The sequence below is a fragment of the Callionymus lyra genome, chromosome 17 (assembly GCF_982586985.1).
Source record: "Callionymus lyra chromosome 17, fCalLyr1.hap1.1, whole genome shotgun sequence".
Lineage (NCBI taxonomy): Eukaryota > Metazoa > Chordata > Actinopteri > Syngnathiformes > Callionymidae > Callionymus > Callionymus lyra.
The window spans coordinates 21,836,559-21,846,938 of record NC_141834.1 but is presented as its reverse complement, the minus strand read 5'-3'; the positions used below and the strand labels follow the sequence as shown (position 1 = coordinate 21,846,938).

The 10,380-nt window shown below is 40.6% G+C and overlaps 2 protein-coding genes across 2 annotated transcripts in view; one reads left to right on the top strand and one right to left on the bottom strand.

Moving 5' to 3' along the window:
* The window catches only part of fkbp14 (FKBP prolyl isomerase 14), a 4,429-nt gene extending 4,146 nt beyond the window's left edge, over positions 1 to 283 (bottom strand). Inside the window, exon 1 of the mRNA XM_087812868.1 lies at positions 1 to 283. This exon is cut by the window's left edge and continues 14 nt beyond it. Coding sequence (XP_087668994.1) covers positions 1 to 183 — 183 coding nt within the window. The 5' untranslated portion in view covers positions 184 to 283.
* A 266-nt stretch (positions 284 to 549) lies between these two features.
* Positions 550 to 8,618, top strand: plekha8 (pleckstrin homology domain containing A8). The gene is made up of 13 exons (XM_087779138.1): positions 550 to 670; positions 1,013 to 1,129; positions 1,209 to 1,364; positions 1,449 to 1,570; positions 1,687 to 1,845; positions 1,910 to 1,950; positions 2,632 to 2,738; positions 4,125 to 4,395; positions 4,763 to 4,848; positions 5,273 to 5,331; positions 6,208 to 6,409; positions 6,468 to 6,529; positions 6,601 to 8,618. The coding sequence occupies exons 1-13, from the start codon at positions 631 to 633 to the stop codon at positions 6,796 to 6,798; spliced, it is 1,620 nt and encodes a 539-aa protein (XP_087635264.1). The 5' UTR covers positions 550 to 630; the 3' UTR covers positions 6,799 to 8,618.
* The last annotated feature ends 1,762 nt before the right edge of the window (positions 8,619 to 10,380 follow it).

Here is a 10,380-nt window from a genome sequence, read left to right as displayed (position 1 = left end):
GGATCCATTGCTCTCCAGGAATCCTTCGTGATGCACCAGCAACATGTCTCCATACTTGGACTTTCGTAAACACAGCATTGGTTTGTGCATTATTTCTATTTTCACTTCAGGCTCTGGAAGTTTGCGTCCATTTGTCAGCGCGAGCAGCGCCAGTGAAAGACAAGTGATGTAGAAAAGGATCATGACGATGGAAATAAAGTTAATCTACTAATAATAATAACAAAATAATCTACACTTTTAAAAAAAAAAACCTGCAGAGAAAGTTCAAAACATCGCAGCGACGTGGCAGCCAAGACCTGCAAATCACTGCACGCCCTCCTCCTGATCTGATTGGCCATTATGCGCGTAAGCCCCGCCTTTAAACTTGTTTCTAGTCGTCCATTTGCCAAGTCTCCCGTCGATCACTTTAATCTACGCCCACCGCAGTTGTGTCGTCATAGTTAAGACGCTATTGGCCGCCGCGCTTCGATTCCAGAAAGCAATTACGCCATGTTCTCTACGTAGGCGTCATGTTAAGCCCTGGACGCTACGCCAGTCACTCATCTCTGTCGCGGCCCCGACGGAACGATCAGCTGAGCGTCTTATCTTCGCTAAACCAGTAATGAATGACAAAAGCACGTAACTGCAGCTATGGAGGGGATTTTACACAAGTGGACCAACTATATCAGCGGTGAGCAGTAGTTTCATCTCTTTATTGATGGAAGTTTGTCGCGACTGAAGCTAGTTATCTCCGGCGAACATAGTTGACAGCAGCTAGCTAGCGTTAGCTAACTATGCTACACTAACAACTAGCTCCTCGATGCTCTCCAGTGTAAGTGAATTACGCTGTAAATCTCCTGAGAAGTTCAAGTAAAGGTTTAAGAAACGGCTTCTGTCTATGACGTCACGTTAGTTGTTGCTATTGTGTCGTAGTTTGAACTCCATGCAAGTTTGTGAGAGTGATGCTTCTGGCTGGTTGTGTATCAGTATAAACTGTGTTTGTTTCTAGTTTGACTTTGAGTTTGTCTTCCAGGATGGCAACCTCGTTGGTTCGTGCTGGACGGAGGAACGCTGTCGTACTATGATTCCCAGGAAGATGCGTGGAAAGGTTGCAAGGGCAGCATTAAGATTTCTGTTTGTGAAATCCAAGGTAGATTCTTACGGCTCGTCTCGACATCTGTGTTCGTCCGTGTTCACTGACGCGCTCTCTCTTTTTTTTACATGTCCAGTTCATTCCACCGACTCCACACGAGTAGACCTGACCATCCCGGGGGAGCAGTACTTCTACCTCAGAGCCATCAACCCGGCCGAGAGGCAGAAATGGCTGGTGGCTCTGGGAACGGCCAAAGCTTGCCTCACGGACAACCGCACGAAAAGAGAAAAGGGTAATTTGAAAACATTGTTAAGGTGTTTATTCTACATGATTCATTCAGTTGCTTAACATTGGAAATGTTTTCTTTGTTTATCAGAACTCCAGGAAAACTCTGAAGCGTTGAAAACCAAGATGTCAGAACTCCGGCTTTACTGTGACCTCCTTCTCCAGCAAGTCAACAAAATCAGGGAAAATGACGAGCCTGGAGAACCAGAGGAGGTGAGTTTAGGTTGATCTGCTGCGGAAGCTTCGTGGATTCAGTCACTCAAGTTCATGTACCTTCCTCTACCTTGGTTTGTAGATGTTCAACATGTCCTTCAAAATGTGATTTTTAGAGCGAAATCGACTCTGGAAACATGGTGAAGTCCACATGCACGACGTTCCTCAAGACTCTGGAAGAATGCATGCAGATAGCCAGTCGTACCTTCACCGCAGACATGGCCACACAGAGCCCGCCAGGATCTCCTCCAGTAGCTGCCGTTAAACCTCAAAAGGTACATCTTCGAACCCTCGATACAGAGGCAGGAGTGTGAGACTTATTTCTGTCCACGTCCACAGATCAAACCTGTTCATCACATCAGTCGGAATACTGGAGAAAAGTAGGTTTCCTCTTTTTATTTTAAGCTTTTTATTCAAATCTATACATTGTTTTCATCAACATAAGGAGATCTTGCATTATTTATCCTCAGAAACATTTATAAGAATCTGTTGTGTTGCTCTATTGTTTGCTCACGAAGCTCATCCAGACACGTGAGGACCTTCTGCCAACCGAGCAAACACAGTTAATTGCGGAGCTCAAATGTCTACATGGCTCGGAACATGATAAACACACATGATGACGGTCATAAAGATTTTCACTGGTAAAGCTGTCGCCAAGACCGTGATCTGTAATGCGAGTTCAAATGAATAATGATAATAAACATCGTATTTTTTTTTGTGCTTTTTGGGAAACACAAAGACGCTTTACAAAAAGGATTGGAACGCACAAGAGAAAGGGTTAAACAAAAAAGAGTAGTTTTTGAGAAGTGATATGAAGGTCAGGCACGAGTCGGAGTTCCTGATGGGTTGAGGGAGTGAGTTCCAAAGGGTGTATATAATAGGCCAACAATTATTTATCAAAAAGACCAATAAAAACTTAATTTCTCAGATACATTTTTGTTCTTTACTTAATGGTTTTTAAAGGGTTCAGAGCCGTTTCTACTGAAGATGTAACGAAAACATTGATTTTCAAGTTATTCTTTTATTTTGTCTAATTAATTGACTAAAAATATACATTTCAGGCTGAGACAGTCGTCGGAGAGCATCACAGAACCTTCTCCTCAAGACTCCGGGAGCCTGGAGGAACCAGAACAACCGGCCAAACTGGACCACCAAACTTCTCCGTCAGGTCAGTCGGGTCTTTTTAATGGGTTTCAACGGCACTCCCCGCAAATGGACCTGGTTGTTGCGCGTGCATTATCAGGATTGATGTGGACAGTGATGGACGTCCAGTTGCATATTTCACTGCAGGAAGGTTTACATTATTCATCAGCGCTAATGGAAATGAGCAGGGACGGGCTCACTCGGTACCAGAAGGTTCTGACATGTATTGTGGTGTCGGACCAGAAGGCTTTCGTTTCTCTTGATTAATAAAAATGATTTATTTGCTCTTATTAGTAGTTTTTCAAGAGAACTTTAAGCTTTTTTGTTCTGGCACTCACGCACAAAATAATGCTGACAGGACAAATCTTTGAATAGACATTAAAATATGTGTATTTTGAAGAAAAACAGACTCTTAATCAGGGGTCGCTGACCGTTTTTGCACCACAGACCAGTTGAATGGTGACATTATATTCTCGGACGACCTACCGTTAAAATAAATCGAGTTTGTTTCACTCATTTTTAGTAGTTTACAGTAATAGTTTTGAGTAAACTTGAATGAAAACAAACGTCTTGTTGTGTCAAGAGTCACAGACTTAATGTTACTTCAGAGAAAAACATTTTTTTTCTCTCAACAAAACACCTTTCAGACATTACTAATCAATAGAGTAGAAATTTGTGCCGGTAACTAATTCCACATGAATCATTATGACGGCGAGCCCTGACCTATAGTACACATCCTTCGCCACCTTTTTTCTCCTTAATTGTATTGTCAGAAAATTTGTTGCTACTGTTTGTTTTTTTTTTTATCCTCATGCGTCACGGTTTTCTATTTTTTCATCTGAATTTCTGAGTTATATTATTTCTCGTGTGTGTTTAATGGATCGTTTTGTCTACTTTTGAACTCCACTTAACTTTGAAAAAAACAAACGAGTACAACATGTAGTAAACATCTGGCAGCAACAGGCTCCTCTCCATGCACTGCAGAACGCTTTAAAACATCCTTTGTGTTTTCTGCCATAAGATGCTGCATCAGAACTCCATCATGCTTGACATGCACTTTTACCTTTTGTCGGCCACTTAAGAATTATTTATTTATGTCTTTTCATATGTATTTATTGTATTTATTTGATTGTATTTATTGGTTTGGATGTATGTGTTATTGTTGCTGGACAAAATAATTGATCCTCAAGCGATTAATAAAGCATCTATTTATCTATTTAGTTTTTCTATTCATTTATTAAAGTAAATATTCAACCTCTCAATAGTAAAACATATTGGATTTAAAAAATATGTATTAATTATTAAGAAAAAGTAGTTCAACCTTTTTAAAATGGAAACGATCCAATTCAAGTATTAAATAAAATGAAATAAAATGCTTGAAACAGCGTTTTAAAAATCTTGTTCTCCACAGACGTGGACGCAGACGACGGCGACACCTCGACCCAGGAAGTGAACCATCTTCCCGCTCTGGACGTCTCCGAGAACTCTCTCCCGGACACTCCCGCGGAAACGTTGTCGGAGAGCGAGGGTCACCTGGAGAAGAAGGACGGAGGGCAGACGAGTGAAAGGGAGGAGGAGAAGGAGGACGAGCCTCAGCAGGACCACCAAGAGACCGTCGCAGGTTCAGCCGAGCCGGACGACTCTGAGCAGGTGGAGACTTTCTTCAGCACAATGAGTCACAGGTATGAAAATGCAATCCAGGAAAGTCACATATTGTAGGAGCTTCTAGCAGATGTTTCCGTCCAGACGTCTCTGAGCGTCTTAGCGACACATGTTATAACACTTTTAACCTGTTAGTCTCTTCTCTCCCGATCACGCGTGGAGACCCTGCAGTGATCTGGAGGGTTTGTAAAGATCATTCTACTCTGTTTGACGTGTTTCTTCTGTCGGATCCAGTTCTCTCTGTAACCAGATGGTGTTTTTAAAGACTAGCCACAGTATTAGCAGCAGAACGTTGTGTGAATCATCTTCTGACCTGTACCTGTTCTCTGTCTGTGTTGACCTAATAAAAGTTGTCTCGCAACTAATGTGAATCTGTTTCACTCGTAGATTTAGTGACATAAGACTGGACGACGACAATGGTATCCCCACACAAGCCTTTTTGGATTCATGCTATGCAATAGTGCCTGTATTAGGTAGGACGGTCACCTTTGAGTCTCTCTACATCTGAACCTTCTCATCGATCATTCTCCTTCTCTGTCTGAGCCTTCATCATCTCTCTGGGCCTTTTTTTTTCTTTTTTTTCTTTCACCTGATTCTTCACTTTCTGCCAAGACAACGTTGCATCTGCTGCTGGATTAAACACCTTCTGGGTCTCATGTGGTGGTTTGATTCCCTCAGATCTTCTTCAAATCTGTTTATAATCTCAAAGTGGGTTCATCATGACACAGAAGATGCAATTGTTGAGTTGAAACGTTCATCTGTGGCTCACGATGAACAAAGATTATGTCCAGTGTTTCCAATCGATGTCAACATCTCTGTCACAAAATGGCCGCCTCTTATGTTTTAAGTCGGGATGGAAGTGATGTGACTTGACTGATGGTTTCTCCTCATTTCCAGACAAGCTGGGCTCCACCGTCTTCGCTCCAGTCAAAATGGATTTTGTTGGAAATATAAGGGTAAGTTAGGACCATGTGTTCAAGTTAAAGAAGAAGAAATATGAAAGTTCTTTATGTTGGTGCGTCAGTGTCGTCAGATTATTCAGTAGTTTTCATTCTTTTAAGCGTTAATTATTTAATTGAATAATTTAATTTAAGAGTCATTTATAATTATAAAAAAATACGTTTTTGTTTTTACAGAATTTCAGATTCATATTCAAAAATAACATTTTTCAAATTCAATATAAAAAGATTGGGATATTCTAGCAACACTTTTATATTGAATTAAACGCATTAAACATAAAATATTTCATTAATAAAAAATCAGTTTTTGAACTATTGGAATTAAAAATTCAAACTATGTAGAAAAAAAACAAAAAAAAAAAACATTTTACTATTCATTTATTAATGAAAACTTTCATTCAAAATTCAACCTTTCATTATAGAAATGATTGTATTTTTAAAACAAGAATTCACTTTTAAAATATTGATTTTTCTAAATTCAATTATTAAAAAAATGAATTCTTCTTTTATAAATGTTTTAAAAAATATTCAATAAAATCTAATTTTAAGCTTAAACAACATTTCAATAAATCAACATTTTAAATGTTTAATTCCACATTTAAATATTCACGTGGCACTGATTTACTTCTTTATAATTTCTCTTGAAACCAACGTATGATGTGAGTTTATGTTACAGAAAATCATCTGAATAAATGTGAAATGTCATGTTGATGTTTGGAGTGTTTTCACGAACTTATTCTTAATAAAATATCTTCATATAACACAAGTCCGTTCAAATGTTCTTCAGTCCTCTCCAGGTTTCATCCACTCGTTTCCTCATCTTTCTTCAGACGTGAAGCTTCGATGTCGACAAACTCTTGTCGTTGTTTTCAGAAAATCCAGCAGAAGATGACGTCGAACCCCGACAGCTACCCCACGCTGCAGGCCATCGTGCTGCACGAGGTGCAGACGGACGTGGCTCGGGTCCGGAACTCCGCCACGGAAGCTCTGCTGTGGCTCCGGCGAGGCCTGAAGTTCTTGAAGGAGTTCCTGTCGGAGGTCAACGCCGGCGAGCAGGACATCCAGGGAGCCCTCAGTGAGTCTGAACCTCGTCTCGAATCAAATCCGATCTCATCGTCTCTTCGCTCCCGCAGACCTGGCGTACGGGAAGACGCTGCGTCAGTACCACGGATGGGTGGTACGGGGCGTCTTCGCCGTGAGTGCTCCTCCCACAATCCCCTCTGTTTCCTCGACATTGAACCGACTAACCTCGACATTTGTCTTCAGTTGGCGCTGAGAGCCGCTCCGTCCTATCAGGGCTTCAGCGCCGCCCTGGTGTCCACGGCAGGAGATGAACTGAAGAGCGGCTTCACCAGCGGCGTGCACAGAGACCTGGGGGTCTACCTGCCCGCCATGGACCGGCAGCTCAGCATCCTGGACCAGCTGTACGACGAGTACAACCTGGAGTCTGACGAGGTGGTGTAACGAGGACTTGCTGATGTGAGTGAAGCCTCCTGTGGACGAACAGGATCCATGGATGAGGCGTTTAAAGGCGCCGTAGACGACTTCGACCCGAGCGCGTGACGATCAGGTTCTGAACATGACTCGCAATTGACTTAAAGTCCATCAGTTCTGGTTCAGAGCCACACATTTTACTTGTACACGAGTGAGGACGACGCAGAGTTTACATGTCCGACTCCTTTTCTGAAGCACAGAGCTGTTAGTTCGCTGTTGTATCTCTGTCGCCGCCTCACAAGCCGTTAATGATCTTAATCTAAAGTTGAACGAGGTGATGTCCTCAAGGTCGCGTGAACTCCTGCAGAGGTCGGTTCCTGGCACGAAGACTCTCTAATCCCACGTTCTTCACCCACTCGTGCGGAGATGAAGAACCAGCAGTGACACCATTATCATGAGATTATTGAACAAACGTCTGCTCAGGACTTTTCCATCGGATGCTAAACTAGCACGATTTGAGGAAAATGATAATTTATTATTATTATTATTAATATTTGACCAATATTGCTATTTCATTGTGTGTTTTGTAGTACTCTACAAGTCATTGTACCAGAGACATTTGAATCATCATATTATGCGTGTTATGAAGAAATTAGATTCAATTGATTTAAATAAAATATCTTTATTCAACCTTTGAAAAATACGCGGCAATGCACAAAACACGTGGAATGGACAATATTACAAATAATTATAAATTAAGATCAACAATTGATTAATAAAAACCAGTTGCACTAATGGATCATTTAAACATAGAAAAGCTACTTTTGTATCTGCCGCCCCCTACTGTAGAGTCAGCGTAAGTTGTTTATTTTATTTGTTTATTGCAGCCTCTACGATTTAAAAACGGAATTATTATCAAATATCGATGTCGATTTGCATCAAAAAACATAGTTGAGCCTTTTTTTCCTGATGAGTTGATACTTTTTCAGTCTCATCATGTCAGTGTCGTTCATGGTACACGTTATGTTTGGCTGTTTAACAAAAAGATGAAACAAACTGTTTATTTGCCAAAGTACAACATTTTTGGGACATTATTGTACCAAGAAATTCTGTTTCTTGTCTCATCACTGCTAGAAAACGATACAACGCACACAAAGAATGATGTACTTTTATTTAAAACAAATAAATAATTGATTGAATAAACATAAATATAAATTAATTACAACCAATACAACAATTGTGTAATGAAAAGCATATTTCCACACTTGTTTTAATACCGGTGCAAACATCAGTAATTGCACATTATTGCACGTTACACCTGAGAACCTGCGGTGAAGATGAAGATGTTTTGATGATAACGGTTCCTCGGCTGGTTTGAGCCGAATCTACAGCAGCTTAAAAACACCTTTTTCTTTCAACGAGTATTAAACCAGACGAGCTTGAACAGTTGATCCCACAGACCTGCTGTGTTGTGACGTCAGCGCCCCCTAGTGGCAGCACTGTTTTCTCGTCTCCCGGGACCAACGACGGGTTTCGGCCTCCGCCACCGACCACGACTGACGCCTATGCACGAAGAGGCATCTTCGCAGTGTAAATATTAACTTATGGATCTCACGCACTCGTGTGTTTGACAATGATGTTGCCATGGCGACGCCGACATGTTCTCATGACGTCCAGGCCGATCGAACAAAGACTTCTTTTTTAAAGCAGGAACCAGGAAGTGTTTTTATTCTTCGTACTTGCAGGTGTTTTGCAGACACCCACGGCGTTACTACATGTTTTTATATACGTGTGTATATATATATATATGATGGCGTTTGACTAATAAATGTAATGAAGTTGTTTTCAAATCTTCTGCTTGTTTTTTTCCTCAACATTATGACCACCTGATTCATTCTGCCTTTATTTATTTTAAACTCTAATGGAGAACGAAGGACGGTTATGCTGAAGAAGCAAGAAGGTCTTGGGTTCGAATCCAGCTGGAGGAGTAAACCTTCCTGTGAAAATCTGCTTAAATCTATTTATTTTTTTACAGGAACGCATTTGTTTAAAATATCAATTTATTAAAATCTTCTTTCCTAAGAGGAGGAAATGCAACAGAGTCCAATTCTATTTTAAGAATTAAAAAGTGTTAAATGACAAAGTTATAAGTAATGTTTACATTTGGTTATTTGTACATTTATATAATGTTTTATGCCTTTTACCCTGAGTGGCTGGGAATAACTCGAGTTGTTTAATGAAAATGTATATATAATTATAAGCACAAAGAAGCGATGATGCCACTAGTGACCGCTAGAGGGAGCCGTCGTCGTAGTTGATTCTAAAGCTAGTTCTCCCGTTCACTTGATGCAATTCATTACCTCCGCCAAGAAGGTAATGAAATCGTTTTTTTTTTTTTTTTAAATAACAGATTTCCTCAAAGAATGTTCCAAGTTTGTGTCAATGATTTTGTAGTTTTCTGTAGTTTTATTTGATTCAAGGAAGATTAAAATTCTCACATCAATCATTTTTTTCTTGGCATTCATTTATCCACCATCCCAGAAAGCCAGGGTCGTGCAGGAAGAATAGTAACTGCTCAGTCGTCGTTTAATAATTCCAGGGCGATATGTGTTAACTTAAGAATTACTTCCGTTACGTTTCATCTCGAGGTATATCGTCGTCGTTACCATGTTCAAGAGAACGGTGGCGGTCCAAGGGTCGACCCCTGAGGCACCCCGATTCTGACCATAAATAATAAACCAGCCTCATCATAGCTCATCGTGAAAATGTTGTTGTGTAATCTGAACATTGTTGATCTTGCAGATGTTTTTTTTTTTACACCGTCAGTTGTTTCTGGTTAAACTTTTGGCTTCCGTTCAAAGTTGGAACCACAACAAAACCTTTTAAATAGAAAAGCTTTCAATCCTAAAGTAGATCCTTCATCCTGACGAGCTGGACCTGGACCAGTTCCTTCATGTCTCCTGAGGTGATGGATGCTCGGCTGCAGCTCTGAGTCTCTGATGTGATTTGGAGAAGACTTGGACCCATAACTCGTTTACCTTCAGACACGAACGTCTGCGTCATGTCTTCTGTCCCGTGAACACGGTTCTGTTCTGCTGGTCCTGCTGACGGAACCAGAATCTCCAGGAAGATCCTGACGGATGCCTCGGATCGATGAGGTCTGGATCACAACCGTGTCCTCGCAGCAGGAGGAGCTGCTGACGGATGATGGTCTTCGCTGGTCCTGAGTCAGAAGGTAGCATTGATTGGTGTTAGCATGCTAGCTTCCCTGCTGAAAGCTAAGCTACGATTTATTCAGGAACCTTCATTATTGTGAAAACACTCAGTTTTGAGTCAATGTTTTTCAGCATTTCTATCGATTTTTGAGACAATCGACACCTTTTTCTTAGAGGTCGTCGACCTTTTTTACAACTGGTTTAACATCTGGATTATGTTCACAGATTTACAAATAAATCGTGTAGAGTTTGTGAGATTATTACTAGTTTACAGGTTTATATTTGATCATCTTGACTGAAACGAGCGTCTTGATGTGTCAAGAGTCGTGTTTCTTAAGAGAAAATACTATCTTTATGTAAATAAAAACCGTGAACTCAATAAAATAATTAGATTTTT